This window comes from Podarcis vaucheri (assembly GCF_965113315.1).
Source record: "Podarcis vaucheri genome assembly, chromosome: 3".
Taxonomy (NCBI): domain Eukaryota; kingdom Metazoa; phylum Chordata; class Lepidosauria; order Squamata; family Lacertidae; genus Podarcis; species Podarcis vaucheri.
Genome location: NC_138761.1, coordinates 44,264,844 through 44,281,587, shown reverse-complemented (window position 1 = coordinate 44,281,587; position 16,744 = coordinate 44,264,844). Strand labels below are relative to the sequence as shown.

Genomic DNA, 16,744 nt, shown 5'->3' with positions numbered 1-16,744 from the left:
AGTTCTCCTTCAGTGTACTCGAGTGAGCCAGGGGTATAGAGGCAAACTGGTTGCCGTTGTGTAGCAGAACACATTTCAGGGATCGCTTGCTGCTGTCAATGAACAGTCTCCAATCTTTGGGTTCGTACTGTGGCACTCCAAGCTTGAGCAGAAGCTGCGCAATATCTGCACAGTACACCAAGTCCTTCTCTTCCGAGAAAAAACAGAGGTACTCTTGATGCCTGTTGCGGAAGAAGCTGATGCGAGCACTGTCAGAGAGGAGGTTTTTTTCCTTCAATCTGGATGCCAACAGTTCGGCAGAGTCCTTTGACAAGCTGAGGTCGCAAACTAGATCATTCAACTCCTTTTGGGAAAATGGATGTGGAGCATCATCTTCAAGAACCACTTCTTCTTCATGTCCTTCAACACTGGAGGCATCTTCGTCACTAATGTCAGGAAGTTCTCCGAAGATAGGCACTGGAATTTCATCACAATGAGCTACAGGACTACGTGCTGATTGAAGATCAGGATACTTCGTGGGGCGGCTGCCCCATTAACTTAGATTTGATCCCCCAACTTTATGCTTTGCCGCACCAATTTATGGAAGATTTCGAGGTTTTATGACTTCAAACTGATCCCTTTTTGACATAATCACCCAGAACTATCGGACCTGAATACTTCTTGTCATTAAAATAATCATTTCCAATCAAAACAATTATTCAACATGGCATTTTACCCCCAACTTCTTCTAAAATGCTCCACACAAGCGTACATGTGAACAAAAACGTAAAAAAATGACATGTGGCCATAGCTCAAAAACCTGACCTGATTGAGCAAAACCAATGTGATTTTTGGATTCAGTGCATCAGATTCGTCCTAAATCAACTGAAAAAATGCAGACAACAAATTTGTTGTTGACCAGTGTTATTATTATTCTTAAGCATCTTTGTATAGTTATATATATATATGGCTTTTCAAATGTTTTTTGATACATTAAAAAAACAAGTTCCTGAATAAACACAAGAAACTGTAATACAAGCATACCTAGCCAGTTTCCATCTTACTACCTATGACAGCATTTCCAAAGAGTTGGGACACTCTGCAGAGAAACATCCATGCATATTTACAAAAATATATGCAACACTGCACACAAGCACAGTTGCTTCCGAGCGGACCACTGTACTAGCCCTGAAGTTAAAGAGGACAATGGGACTAAAAATAAGAAAGGGGCCAAATTACAAGCAAAAACTTAGAAACAAATGTCTTTTGCCTGGACACAAAAACTCAGTTCCAGGCTTATATTGACTCAGGTATATGGGAAACACAATGCCAATGAATATTAAAGGGGAGAAAATGAGTTCTGATTCTAGATTTACTCCTGGCAAGTACATACATTTTCAGTCAATGGAAACCCTTCATACTGAAAACTTCAGTGAACAGTCAAGCCTTCTTAACTACAGTTTATCTGTTCTGAGGTACAACATGGATTTTTCTGAAGATTACTGCATTTAACATCTCAGTCGGTAGAGCATGAGACTCGTGGGTTTGAGTCCCACATTGGGCAAAAGATTCCTGCATTGCAGGAAACTGTCACCTTGAGTTGAGATAAGATGAACCAATGCAAATAATCCAGGATAGGAGTGATTTGTTCCCCTCTTCACATGTGTTTGGTTGCTGCACTCTGTATTAGCTGAAGCTTCCAATGTTCAACAGCAGGCCAAGATTGGACATTTTATAGAAACTAATGAGAAGTTACTGTCGCATGTGTTATATATGAAAGGAAATCAGCTGGTATAATCTACCCAAGCTAGTAAAAAAGTGTCCCTTAGCCCACTGCTACCACCTAGGAATCCAGCATCAGAGCAGGACAAAACTGCTGTTCCAAGCAGTGTTTTTCTCTCTTCATGGGCATCATGACTCTGCTGTGAATGGGCAATATCTGACAACCATTAGCAACTCCATCCTGCCAGAATTTAGCTTCAGTGTCTATGAAGACAGAACCGCTGCAGCATTAAATTCAGTTCCTGCATTTGGACTCGCACAGATGACCAAATGCTCAGTGTCTTCATTGTGGGTTCTGATAAACTGTTCCCTACATGGACCCAATTTGTTTTCCCCAGTTAAGGGCATTCTTCTTTGCTCTAGTGATCATATTACTGACTATGCATTTATACATAAGAACATACATTTAATGTTCCTAACAGATAAGAAATGAATTCTCAAAGTTTTACCTCCAGTGAATTTCCCATGAAGTACCGAATCTATCATTATTTCATCTTCCCCAAGAGCTTGTATAGTCACTTCTGGAAATTGCAGCAGGCTGCTGGTTACGTGAGCTGTTAGGTCTCGCATGCTTCACTGTAGAGACACAATAGGAAGTTTATTCAGCAAGCAGACTGTTCCAGTAAGTTATTACAGCTACTACAATACTCATGGTCTAAGGGAACTCAAAATTCTGCAGTCAAAATAATTGCTTTTTCTGCGTAATTTACTCCTTTTCAATTATCCTTATCTGTAAATACCAGAATTTTCTAGCAAAGCCTAGAGGAAGTAAAGGATATTAATCATAGGGGATAAACAATGTTACTCACACTCAGAGGAGACCCACTGAAATCAAATGATTTAACTGATTTAGCATTAGATATCACCCTTAACTTTAGAAGATGGTAATCTGCAAGGATTACAGATGAAAGTCAATAGTAATGGATCTATACCTGGTTCCAAAGTATATCTTATGTTATAAACACATTTCCCACAAATTGTAAACTTTCATCAGTAGCCAAGAATCAAGTTTACTAATCACTAGTATTACTAAGGTTCATTAAAATAAATGTCAACAGCTTCAATCTGTCATTGCCTATGCCAAACACTGAATGTGTAAGACGCACAGGTAGCACACACAACCTTAAAAAGGTAAAGGTAAAGGACCCCTGACAGTTAAGTCCAGTCGCAGTCGACTCTGGGGTTGGGGCGCTCATCTCACTTTACAGGCCGAGGGAGCTGGTGTTTGTCCGCAGACAGTTTTTCCGGGTCATGTGGCCAACATGACTAAGCCGCTTCTGGAGAAACCAGAGCAGCGCATGGAAATGCCATTTACCTTCCCGCCGGAGCGGTACCTATTTATCTACTTGCACTTTTGGGTGTGCTTTCGAACTGCTAGGTTGACAGGAGCTGGGATTGAGCAACGGGAGCTCACCCCGTCGTGGGGATTCAAACCGCCAACCTTCTGATCGGCAAGCCCAAAAGGCTCAGTGGTTTAGACCACAGCACCACCCACGTCCCTTACTGATACTGATTTGGGAGGAGGGAAAAGATGGGGAAACTAGAGCAAGAACAACAATTAAGATGGTTTCCCACCTCTTTTTATAACCACAGGGGGGGTTTTAAATACCATATTGACTTGCAAAGTTACAGCAAGAAACAAAGTAAGCTGGGGGGAGAGAGAGAAAAGATGGAAGGACATTTGCTATGATTTCTCATCACTTTAGTTCTCCTACAACAACTTTTTAAAAAAATATGTGCACATTGTATATAAATAAGAGACACTTAATACACATTGTTTACATATTCATTGGCATAGAATTACTGCTATCCTGACAGTGGCCTCGTTGCTTCCCTTTTTTCTAAAATATTGTTCACTGACTGTGCGGAAGCTGCATTCTTTAATCATGTCTACTCAGAAGTAAATCCCATTGAATTCAATGGAGCTCTTCCTCTGATAAGTGGAGCTATGATTGCAGCCTTAATCTGCTTCCTACTGTGAATTTCAAAGACCGATAGAAGGAATAATTCATTATTGTTATTTTCACATGAAAAAGTGACCTCTTTTGTTAACTGCTGATTTTGTGCCTGTTCCTCAGTTGAAGTCTGAGGATACCAAGCTGTAAAACAAAATCATGCTTACTGAGAACATTCTGAAACATACATTAGTTTAGGCACTGTTTCAGCAGATACACATAGAACAAATTTCTGTATAAAACGTGCATTTATGAAATAAAGAGCTGCATTACAAAAATGGCTTATAAAAGGGGCATTACACTGGTACTGGAGCGCCTGTTAAATGTTTAATATACCCACAGGAATTCATATAACCTAGAAAAGAAAGAGCAAAATATCAACAGGGTACTAAACTATCACTCCCTGATGTCTGGGTGAGGGGGAGCCAGAACTAAATTTATGTCGAACTGCAAAATCAAGTTAGCAAGGGTACAAGCCCAACCCCGCTTTCTGGGGGAGAATCCCCATTGAATTCAATTGGAATTACTGCCAAGTAGACATGGGTAGGCTTGCAGCAATAGGTGGCTTTGTGATGGCCCATTAGCTACTTCATTCACTTTGTTTTTAAGCTGCCACAAGAGTTTGTTCTTGCTACAACTGATAAATAGGGATACCCCTCTGAAAAGTCATTAATTTTGAAGTCAAACACATAGGGAAGGGAAGAGTTGTAAATATCTACAAAGCCACATCCATCAAGTTCTGTGATATACATAAAAGATTATGTATACTTCTACATCAACAGACAACAAAATGAAAAATAAATAATTGTGTAAAATAAACCAATTGCAGCATAACAAAGGCAAGGTAAAAATTAAAGGACCCCTGGACGGCTAAGTCCAGTCAAAGGCAACTATGGGGTGTGGCGCTCATCTCGCTTTTCAGGCTGAAAGAGCCGGCATTTGTCCAAAGACAGCTTTCTGGATCATGTGACCAGCATGACTAAACTGCTTCTGGCGCAACATAACACCATGACGGAAGCCAGAGCACACAGAAATGCTGTTTACTGTCCCATCACATCGGTACGTATTTATCTACTTGCACTGATACGCTTTTGAACTGCTAGGTTGGCAGAAGCTGGGACAGAGCAACAGAAGCTCACCCCATCACATGGATTTGAATTGCCAACCCTTCCATAGGCAAGCCCAAGAGCAGGGGTTCTCAACTAAGGTTCGCGGGCCGAATGCAGCCTGCCAGGGTCCTAAATCTGGCACACCCAGCCACTGTAGAACCTGCTGGAAAGCCACTGAGGAGGAGACTCAACACGCTTTGGAGAGCTTGTGCCACGGTGCCTTTAAGCAGAGCAGGCGGGAGGGAAAGAGGCAGGTCAGGATTTTCCCCTCCTGGCCCTGCCCTGCCATCTGGCCTGTCCCTCCCCACGTGTGTCCGCTTCCCTCGATCCCCAGCCACCATGCTGTTCACTTGCGCCCTGTGGTCCGCCGCCCTCTCCGCCGTGGCGCGCTGCCTGATCCAGCCCCAGCCGCTGTTGTCCTTGCAGCCCAGCTCGGCAGCCCCAGCCGCCGCCTCCTCTGGCCGGGCTCACCCTCCGTCTCCTGCGCCTGTGGCAGCCTCCACACGGATGGTGAGCTACGAGCAGAGGACAGGGGAAGGGGGAAGGTCACTCACAAGGAACACAGAGCTCTGGGGCTTACTCGCAAGCAAGCCTCCCTTGGGGCCGCTGGGGATCGCATCCAAGGAAAAAGATGGCCGCCATCATCCTAGGGACTTTTTGTCCTGGGATAAGTGCTTGGGGGCTGGGCTGCGATCCAAGGTGTGCTTGCTCGTGAGGAATCCCCCTCGGCATCAGGTTGCTCGTGAGTAAACGTCTGCCTGCCATCGAAGAGGAGACCACGTGGACGCAGGCTTTGGGGGGGGGGGAAATGGGTATGGGTTCATCCGAACCCGCCTGCCTAGAAGCGGGACAGAACAGTTACTGAATTTCCATCCCACATTTTTTCTCCCAGAAGCTCAAGGTCTGTGGTTTTCACCCTCCACATTTATTCCCCACAACCCACATTCAAATCAAGCCACCTCACTAATTTCTATGCATGTTTCCCCTCTGAGACATATCTTAACCATGCACTCAAAATTGCAACCTTCTTTGGAAGCACCTATGTCTGTGAACAGACTTTTCCCCAAATGAACATCTGAAATCTCCAACAAGATCCAGACTAACTGGTGAACACTTGCATCACTTGCTATGACTAGCAGTGACAAATATGGAACCGGATATTGACCATTTCATTAGCCAAAATCAGGCCCATACTTCCTATTGAAATACTTATAAGTTTATGTTGATTAAAATTGTTCTTCATTTTAAATATTGTATTGTTTTTCCTGTTTTTCTGCACTACAAATAAAATATGTGCAGTGTGCATAGGAATTTGTTCATTTTTTCCCAACTACAGTATAGTATGGCCCCCAACAGTGTCTGAGGGACAGTGAACCGGCCCCGTTTAAAAAGTTTGAAGACCCCTGCCCAAGAAGGTAAGTGGTTTAGACCACAGCACCACCCACGTCCCACACAACAAAGAACAGCTGGTGAATGCATGAATGAGTACTGGAATGGATTAAGGCATATTCATACATCCCTACTAGTAGTTCTAGGTAGTTCAAAAAGGGGTAGTTCAAAAAGGGGAAAAGAGAGGACCCAAATAATTACCGCCCAGTCAGTCTGACATCAATAGCAGGGAAGATTCTGGAGCAGATCATTAAGCAAACAGTCTGTGAGCACCTAGAAAGGAATGCTGTGATCACCAATAGTCAGCATGGATTTCTGAAAAATAAGTCATGTCAGACTAACCTGATCTCGTTTTTTGACAGAATTACAAGCCTGGTAGATGAAGGGAACACAGTGGATGTAGCCTACCTTGATTTCAGCAAAGCATTTGACAAGGTGCCCCATGATATTCTTGTAAAGAAGCTGGTAAAATGCGGTCTTGACTATGCTACCACTCAGTGGATTTGTAACTGGCTGACTGACCGAACCCAAAGGGTGCTCATCAATGGTTCCTCTTCATCCTGGAGAAGAGTGACTAGTGGGGTGCCACAGGGTTCTGTCTTGGGCCCGGTCTTATTCAACATCTTTATCAACGACTTGGATGATGGACTCAAGGGCATCCTGATCAAATTTGCAGATGACACCAAACTGGGAGGGGTGGCTAACACCCCAGAGGACAGGATCACACTTCAAAACGACCTTGACAGATTAGAGAACTGGGCAAAAACAAACAAGATGAATTTTAACAGGGAGAAATGTAAAGTATTGCACTTGGGCAAAAAAAATGAGAGGCACAAATACAAGATGGGTGACACCTGGCTTGAGAGCAGTACATGTGAAAAGGATCTAGGAGTCTTGGTTGACCACAAACTTGACATGAGCCAACAGTGTGACGCGGCAGCTAAAAAAGCCAATGCAATTCTGGGCTGCATCAATAGGAGTATAGCATCTAGATCAAGGGAAGTAATAGTGCCACTGTATTCTGCTCTGGTCAGACCACACCTGGAGTACTGTGTCCAGTTCTGGGCACCACAATTCAAGAAGGACACTGACAAACTGGAACGTGTCCAGAAGAGGGCAACCAAAATGGTCAAAGGCCTGGAAACGATGCCTTATGAGGAACGGCTAAGGGAGCTGGGCATGTTTAGCCTGGAGAAGAGGAGGTTAAGGGGTGATATGATAGCCATGTTCAAATATATAAAAGGATGTCACATAGAGGAGGGAGAAAGGTTGTTTTCTACTGCTCCAGAGAAGCGGACACGGAGCAATGGATCCAAACTACAAGAAAGAAGATTCCACCTAAACATTAGGAAGAACTTCCTGACAGTAAGAGCTGTTCGACAGTGGAATTTGCTGCCAAGGAGTGTGGTGGAGTCTCCTACTTTGGAGGTCTTTAAGCAGAGGCTTGACAACCATATGTCAGGAGTGCTCTGATGGTGTTTCCTGCTTGGCAGGGGGTTGGACTCGATGGCCCTTGTGGTCTCTTCCAACTCTATGATTCTATGATTCTATGATTCTATGACACAGAACTAGTTACCAGGCTGCTGGTGGTGGTCTGTGATGCAGTATTAAGTGTATTACTGTGGCTAGGAGTGCCTTCTACGAAGCTTTGTCTGTTCACTAGTTATGACCATTCCTGGATAGTATGACCACTGTAGACCAGGCGTTGCTGGTAATCTCCAAACTAAATTAATGTAATGCACTCTATGTGTGTTTGCGCTTGAGCCTGGTTTGGAACCTGCAGACTGTACAGAATGTGGCTGCTAGGCTATTGAAAGGATCAGTTATCCAACAACACGCAACTCCATTGTTAAAACATCTGAACTGGCTGATCTGCTGCCAAGCTAGGTTTAAGATTCTTGTATTAATTAATAAGCAACTTAGGTACAGAGTACATTAGGGACCAGCTGAACTCTAATATCCTAGTTCAATTACTGAGAGCATCTATAGGAGTGTTGCTGGTTGTCCCTTGAGTTGTTGAGACTAATCTGACGACAACATGAAACAGAGCTTTCAGTGTTATTGGTCTAATATTGTGGAATACTCTGCCAATAGAGATTTAGCAGACCTCTTCTGTATTCATTTTTTAAGCATTTGTTGAAAAATTCTCTATGCTGCCAGGCTTATGCAATTAAAGAAAAAAATATTTCTCCTATAGTTAGTCTGTAATTTTTGTTTTATATGGTTTTTATTGTATTTGTTGCACACTGCTGATATTAAATACTTATATAGTGCAACTTCACAAAAATAAGCCATTATTTGCATTTTTCTAGAAAGAGTACATACCTATTGATGTATTCCTGAAGTATTTGCGCACACTTGCACACACAATTCCAAGGACAGGATAGCTCAATGGATTTGTGACTCACAATTTTTCAGCCAAAGTCTTACCAAAGGAACTTTCTTAAGTCAAAAAAGAACTTTAGTGCAGTCCAAATCTAGAATTATATCTTCTACAGGCAAACCTACTCTCAAGCTGATGAAGAGTCTGATCTGTATTACATAGGTTCAAGACGTGGAAGTTAATACAGTAGTCCCTCTTTGTCCTGCCCTGGAAGCTGGCTAGATATCCCTTTTTCTTCCCCTGAAAGGTATTAAATCTGGATGCACACATATTTATAGAGCAGCAGTACTTGGTTGCCAGAATCTATTAACTGTTTTTTCTGGCAATTAAAATATTCTTAGTCTATGAAAGCTCTGCAACTTTAGTATTTGTTCCACTTTAACTGCTTAATATATTGTTGCATGCTGCTTCTTCAAAAACAAAATGGGATTATGTTTCACAATTTTGCAAACCTTGATAAAACTTTTTTAAAGAGTTCATCAAGCTCTTAATAAGCTTTTGGTCAGGAAGGTCACAAGTTGTGCAATAAGCAAGTTGAGCAAAACATGGAAACATAGCCCAAACATATGAAATGTGCATCATCACTCAACATTTGCAAGGCCAGGAACAGACCTGGTTACCAGGTAAGTTTCCTGGCACCTCAAACATTATAGCCAATTAGATCCTGAATGTGAGCACTAGCACCATCCAGAAACATAGGAACATTTCCTTTACAGAGAGTGAAAAGACTTATCACACTTATAATGGTGTGTGTGTATTATGTGTGAATATAACCTGCAATCTCAGTATTCTTTTTAAACTCAATTTAAGACTAGAGACTCATTAGATCTACAAGAAAATTATTTACACATGCCAAGTTTTGCAAGTGTTCCGGCACAGGTGCATAGCAGGAGCTGATGTGCTCTAGTGAAAACAGACTGAATAGTTTCATTGAGCTCACCGTGACCGCTAATTTTACAGAATGTCCTCAACGGGCATTTGCCTTTACCAGATTAGACCCTGGGGTCTATGCCCTCAATTCTCCACCACCAAAGTTAAGGAGGACATTGTTGTAAGTTTCAGTGACTGCCAAATCTGCATAGCCCAATTACTCCTCCTCCTTCCAAAAGTCAAGATACATTTCTTCTAAGTCTCTGTTTTATAGTTAACATTACAGTGGTGCCCTGCAAGACAAAAAACTCGCTAGACGAAAGTGTTTTCCGTTTTTGCGTTGCTTTGCTAGACGAATTTCCCTATGGGCTTGCTACGCAAGACGAAAACGTCTTGTGCTTTTTTTTTAAAGCCGCTTGAAGAGGCGCAGTTCCGACAGACCGTGCTTCACAAGACGAAAAACATCGCAAGACGAAAAGACTCGCGGAACGAATTCTTTTCGTCTTGCGAGGCACCACTGTATATTATCTGTAGGAGCAACATGCCATTTAGTTAAAAAAAAATGTGCCGTACAAATGGAGACATTCAATATCATTCAATGTGTCATAAATCAACAGGTCTATACATACTGTTTTGTAGTTTTTAAAACGACAACAACTCAATATGGATAGCAAAGGCTTTTTTATTTTAAGCAAACTACTATTAATCTGAAGTTTACAAAAAGGCTACCGAACAGTGGAGAATATTAAAGCCCAAGGCCTGCCAAGCACCCTGCTGCTTTTTGGAACACCTGGAATAAACTAAAGGATATGATAATTAAAAATGTACCAAGATATTCAGAAACTAATTCAAAAACAAAACAATATTCTGAAAGTATGTTGCCAATGGCAAGGACAATAGGAAAGACAACATTACCACAGTCACTTTTCCACTGTTTTGTATCCTTTTTCCACAGCATGTGAAGTACATCAGTACAAGCATCAAACATGGCAAATGGAACAAGAATTGGATTTTTTAAAGTAACTTTTCTTTACAATGTTTTCCTTAACAGGAAAGCACAAAAAGCTAATCTCTCAATTTTCTTTAAAAGCCATGCACACTCTGTCTACATTTGTGTTTACTAATCAAATGAGTTATCTAGATAGGTAGTTCTCCCTCCTTCTCAGCACATTAAGGGTACATTTTTGGTCTGTAGGGAAAGGGAAATGTTAGTAAAGTCACACCCACACCTTAAAGCACATGGCTTCCCCCAAAGAATCCTGGGATCTGTCATTTGTAAAGAGTAATACAAATTGCAGCTCTGTGAGTGGTAAGCTAGAGTTTCCAGGCTTTTAGGGGAAAGCCATGTGTTTTCAATGTATGATGTGAATGCAGCTGAAGGCTACAATTTTATCAGTGTTAGACACTCAGATATATAAACTAGGTGCCAAATTGCTCCCTAAACCAGGGTTACTTGCCAAAACAGAATACCTAGTTGCCATTTGGGGGCCAGACAGCTGAAAAGTTGAATTTTTCAATATGACTTTTTGGTTCCTGAAATTCATTCTGATTGTGCAAAATATAACAGAATTCTACAGGATGTGTTCCTTGTGTGTGAAAACAGTCAAGATCCAAGGATCCCCAGGCATGCACCTCCAAGTGGTGGACCATCCTTGCTCCTGGGCATCTTCACTTGGTCGCAAATGGCCTATATCCATGTGCAAAACGCGCCTGGCAAATTTTGAACACTTGATTTTATATACATTTACTTGAGCATAAGGACTACTTAACTTTACAGGACTTCCTTCTCAGTTACACAGGATCCCTAAATGACCATTGCTTAGAGGATCTCTACTTGGAAGAAATGTACATCTAATATAGATTTATTCCTCTCTAACTCTGCTTATGGAAGCAAATCAGGATTTCCCCTTCCATTTTTAGACTGACTTGCATTTGAACAGCTATTTAATATTAAAGAGTAGGATTTTTATCCTGAAGACCACCATCCAGCAGAATGATAGATCACTCATTTGTGGCTTGCAAAAATTTCTGACTTCAGGCTACCACCTTCTGAAACAGTTAAACGTTCACTATTTTTCTATTTTTATTTAAGGCATTTATATCTCACTCTTCAGTTCTGGATAAGTTGTTCTCCTTTGGCAGCTACTTAGTTGTTTCAAAATATTTTACAGTTGCAGTAGGGAGTTAAATTTGATGAGTGCCCAGAAAAATCATGAAATGTGTGGCATTAGGGCTGGTTGCTTTTCTATTCACATTGCAATGGGGTCCATGAGGCATCTATAAATTAACTGTCCATTCTATTAAAATCAATTTTCTGCTTCCCCACCCCAGGATATTTTTACATCTATTTTGATTCCAATCACGCTGTGTGAAAGACTACTGGGGTGTACAGTGGTACCTCGGGTTACATACACTTCAGATTACAGATGCTTCAGGTTACAGACTCCGCTAACCCAGAAATAATACCTCGGGTTAAGAACTTTGCTTCAGGATGAGAACAGAAATCGTGCTCCGGTGGCGCGGCAGCAGTGGGAGGCCCTATTAGCTAAAGTGGTGCTTCAGGTTAAGAACAGACCTCCAGAACGAATTAAGTACTTAACCCAAGGTACCACTGTATTCTATGTGGGGCTGCCTTTAAAAATGGTACAGAAACTGAAGGTAGTTCAAATTACTGGGACTGGACATTTGATTATATTATGGAAGAGTTCTGCCAATGCTGATTTTAATCCATAAAGCCCTAAACAGCTTCAGGCAAGGTCACTTGAGATATTGCCTCTTCCCGCATATGCCTGCCTAAATCCCCTTCAGGCTCTGCTGCAGGTGCACCCACCAAGTGAAGTGAGGTAAGTGGTTACCAGGCAGAGGGCAGTGGTACCCTTTTACAGAATAGTCTCTCCAAAGTAGCTTGGCTGGGACATTCTCTATGAATGCAAGGTCAACACCTTTTTTTCAACCAAGCTTCTTAATTGCATTTTAAAATTGACTTCAAGCTGCTGGGGCTTATCGTGGTTTTAATTTGAGTGGCATACCACTTACGCTGTCTCCTATAAAGGAAAGTATTTGCTATCTTATTGCTTTTTGTTGATTAAAATTAGTATTTTTTAAAATATTGTCATAATTGTAAACTACCCAGGGAATATTTACTGATACGGAGCCATACGTATTTAATAAATGATAAATAAAATAGAATATATTCCAATGCCAGCTAAGGGTAGAAATAGATTACTCCCTTACAGGTTACAAAATCACACCCCCAGTTTCACCCTTCAGCTCCAATCCAAGAAGGTTCACTAGGTGCCTTCATTATACACCTTTAGGCACCAGGAAATAATGCTCCTCCTTAATCAGGCCTTTGCCTGATTGACATTCAATGCCCTTGGGGGGGGGAAGGGTTATTGGGTTGGTTTTGTTTTTATTTTGATTATGTATTTTGTGTTTTTATCTTGTGAACGATCCTAACACCCACAAGTATAGGGTGGTATACAAATTTAATTACAGTAATAATAATCATCATCATCATCTCCCTCGCTTTCTCCCGCAACATATAATGAACACTAACTACCACAACTGAACAATGATGATTTCAAATAGTAAAAACTTCAAACTGGTAAGACATTTTCTGGCTTATAGTCTCAAACTCTTCAGCTGCCATGCTTTCAAAGATGTTTACTACAACATCTTCTAGGAGATAAAGCTCAACTCAGGAATGGCTGACAATATAAATCATTTTTATTTGCAACTTTAAAAGAACAGGAGACCTAGTCATTAAAGATACCTTAGGTTCTTTTCCACTGGGTTATTACACTTCCCTAAATGAGTCATAAGAAGAGATCCAAGTGCTGGTACAGAAGAAAAACAAGCAGGATGAGGAACATATTTATACAGGAAGTTCAAGTAGGGTGGTCATAATGTTCACTCCATATTGAACTGATTTCATCCAGCTAATGAGCTGGCCAAGTATTGCAGGACAATGGGATTCTACATGTTGCGCACCTTGTAACTTAAAGGAAACATTTGACTGAAACACACAGTAAGCTATTTCAGATTGATGCAGATGAAACATTTGAAGTTATGGACATAGCTTTGTTGAAGTGAAATACTTATTTTACATTAAAATTGTAAGTGGGGAATTTGTGGCCCTCCAGACATTATTATCCTCCAACTTCCATCAGTTCTAGTCAATGGTCTAATGGTCCAGGATGTTGGGAATTGTAGTTCAGCAACATTTGGCAGGCCACAGGTTTGCCAGCCTTGATTAATAGGCTTTTAGAGTAGCCTATTTTTTCTAAATAGAAATGTTTCAAGGGCACCTAACAAGTTATATTTTAGTTGTATACATGCAATAAAGGTACAGCAGATATGAGCAGAATAGTACAATTTTAAAAAGAAGCCTAGTAAAATAAAATAAAATAAAATAAAGAGGTATTTGCCCAGTATAGAAAAAGACCAAGTGGGCACTGAATCTACCAGGTCACACACAGGTTGTATCAGTTTATTTTGTTAGGACCAAGAATTAGTATTGTTCCCACTATATCAGCAAGCAAGCATATCTAGAAGTATGCACAATAAGCCCAACCAAGGACCCAACAGTTACACCTCAGTTAAGTCTGAACTGAAACAATGAAAGCCAGTTTTACAGTAAACTCAAGGATAGTAAACAATAAAATAAGGACCCAGTATGATTATTATTTGGGGTATTATTTTACACCAACCTCTCTATAGTCCTGCCAAATACAGCATGCATGTTTTTAAAACACACCAAGAGACAGGCACTAAAAAGTTACATGGATTTCATGGCAATATTGAACAACATCTGCATTGTAGTCAAACATTCACAAGAGAAGACTATTTATGAAGATGGTTGAAGTTCTCTGCGTAATGCATTCTGGTACTGTATAGTTCTTATCGCACACTGAATTCAAAGCAAGATACCAGTCACCTATACCCATCCATTGATACAATTTGGTTGTTTATGGGATCCACCAGCATCTGCCAGATCTAGATCTGCTAGATCTCATCCTATCATGCAACTCTGAAATGTTCAACTTTTGCACACTAGCTAAGACTCAAGAAACAAAAGAACATACGATGGTTTTCTCTAGTCCCCATTCAGAAATGCCATCTCCAACCTGCAGCCTTGAGAGGCGATATCCTCCCTGACTCAGGATTCTATCACACCATTCCAGCCCAATAACATCATGATTCTATGATGCCGAGTTAGAACCAAGCCCGGGTTATTCCAATAGTACTTACTCCCAAGTAATTAGGGCCTGCAATGGCACGCACGTTTCCTTGCAATCAAGTCTCGCTTTGCACCCAGAATCGGGCTGCCCACGTGCCCTCACCTCAAATTAAAACCACCCAGCCTGCAGAACCAGGAATCGGAAAGCAAATTATAACTCTACGCAATGGCCCTCGAGGGGGGGAAAATGGCTGTTCCTCCACCGTTTCAGTTGTTTGTCACGAACTGTCACATGTTCGCCGTGTTGTAGTTTTAAGAGCGCAGGTTCAAAGCGACAGGACCGCGAGCGGAACACGAACCGGGAAGCCCCCCCGCCTCAGCGGGCAGAGGTCGGGCGGAAGAGCCCCTTCAGGCCGCCGCCCCCGTCCAGCCACGCTCGCTTAAGTCGCTCGACAGCAGCACGCCGCACCCCCCCCCCCCCCGCCTGCAGTTGCCGCCTTGCTAGTCTTCCCCAGCCCGACGGGCCGTCTCGGCGTCCCCGCGCTCGGGAGGGCAAAGGGCGAAGGAGAGGCCTCGCCCCCGTCAGCCTCCGAGGCTGGGCGTGTGCGAGGGAGGCTTCCCCGGGGAAGGCAGGCGCCTGAAGCGCCCGGCAGAGCCATGTGCACCACCCGCAGGCGCTTACATAAGCAGCCTGGAGGTGGCCCGCCTCAGGCCGCCCGGCCCAAAACAGGGCCTACCAGCCTGGTCCGCCGCCCGCCGGCCCGCCCGCCGGCCTCCCTCTATCGCGGGCGGTACCTGCTGCTCAGGCGGGTGTCGCCGCCTCCGCCGCTTTGCCGCTCGGCCTCCCGTCAGAAAGGCGACATCTCTTCTCTCCCTCTCTCGCACCCGCCGCAGCGGTTGGGGAAGGCCGGCGAACGTGCGCCCCTCCTCGGGCGGGCTCTCTGCGCCGGGCCTGCTCAGTCGCCGGCCGCCGCGCGCGCTCTCGCTCGGTATCTGTCTGCGCAGCAGCAGCAGCCGCCTCGTCGTCGTCGTCCTCTTCTTCCCCCCCTCCCGCAATCACTCACCGGCAAGCAGGAGGAGAGCGGGGGGTGCGGGAGGAGGAAGGCTGACCTCTCGCGAGAACAAATCACAGCCGCCGCGGGAATTTTCAAATTCTTGAGCTCTTGCTGTTGTTTCTTTTAATTGTTCGCCGTGCGAAGCCAGACGAAGCAGTAGGAGCGGAAAGCACCCCGGCGCTTCCTTCTCCAAACTACAAGGCCCAGCATGCACCGCTTCGAACGTAGCCGCGGAGGAGACAGTCTCGGGCGTCTTGAAGGCGGGCGTTTCCCTTGAAGGTTTAAAAGGCGGCCGTGGCCTTTCCGTTGGCCATGTGCTCACGTGGGCCACGATCTGGCGCATGTTTACTTAGCAATAAGGGCAGCTGTGTACCATAGGAATGACTCTCCTTTTCTTTTTCTTCTATTTCCTTTCTCCCGGCTTCTTTATGTTTCTTTTTTCTTTTTTGAAGCTGTTTTTAAAAATTATTATTTCCATTCGTTTTCTGTATCTTACCGTATTATGATAAAACTTTAATAAAAATCTTAACATACGCAGGCTTACTCGCAAGTGAGTCCTCCTAGGGCATTATTATATTTACATTATCTTTTGTCAGGTGAGCAGCTCCCAAACCTCTTGTGAACCCACCTGCCGTGAAATTTATTTGTTCACACATTCAAGGTAGCTGGAGTTGTATATTGCTGTCCCTCTTACATAGGAAAGGCCTACTGTTAGTTGCAGTTTTCACTTGGATGACAAAAATGACATGATTTGGGATGAAAAACAAATGCACAAAAAGATTACTGGTGATAGAATGGGTGCCTATTGTACTATATTTTCTTAGTGTTCAACTGCAAACAGAATGCATCATAGTTGTGCATTTCCATCTGCTTAAAATTACACATTTATGTTTGTTAATTTATTTATTTTTTTTGATACTAATAACATTGCAGCAGTGGCTATGTTTGTTAATAAACAATTTCCAAAAATATTTTCCAACTTTACACAGCATTGTAGAGTTGGAAAGGACCCCGAGAGTCGTCTAGTCCAACACTCTGCA

The 16,744-nt window shown here is 42.8% G+C and overlaps 1 protein-coding gene across 3 annotated transcripts in view; it reads right to left on the bottom strand.

Moving 5' to 3' along the window:
* The window catches only part of AHCTF1 (AT-hook containing transcription factor 1), a 56,967-nt gene extending 40,732 nt beyond the window's left edge, over nt 1-16,235 (bottom strand). The window contains exons 1-2 of one of the 3 annotated variants that reach the window (XM_082214949.1): nt 15,445-16,235; nt 2,211-2,337 (exon numbers count right to left, since the gene is read on the bottom strand). In XM_082214949.1, the coding sequence (XP_082071075.1) occupies nt 2,211-2,331 (121 nt within the window). In that variant the 5' untranslated portion in view covers nt 2,332-2,337; nt 15,445-16,235. Of the gene's footprint in view, nt 1-2,210; nt 2,338-14,812; nt 14,978-15,444 lie in introns of those variants that run through there. The other 2 variants (XM_082214947.1, XM_082214948.1) reach the window with 2 other exon arrangements.
* Nucleotides 16,236-16,744: the final 509 nt, after the last annotated feature.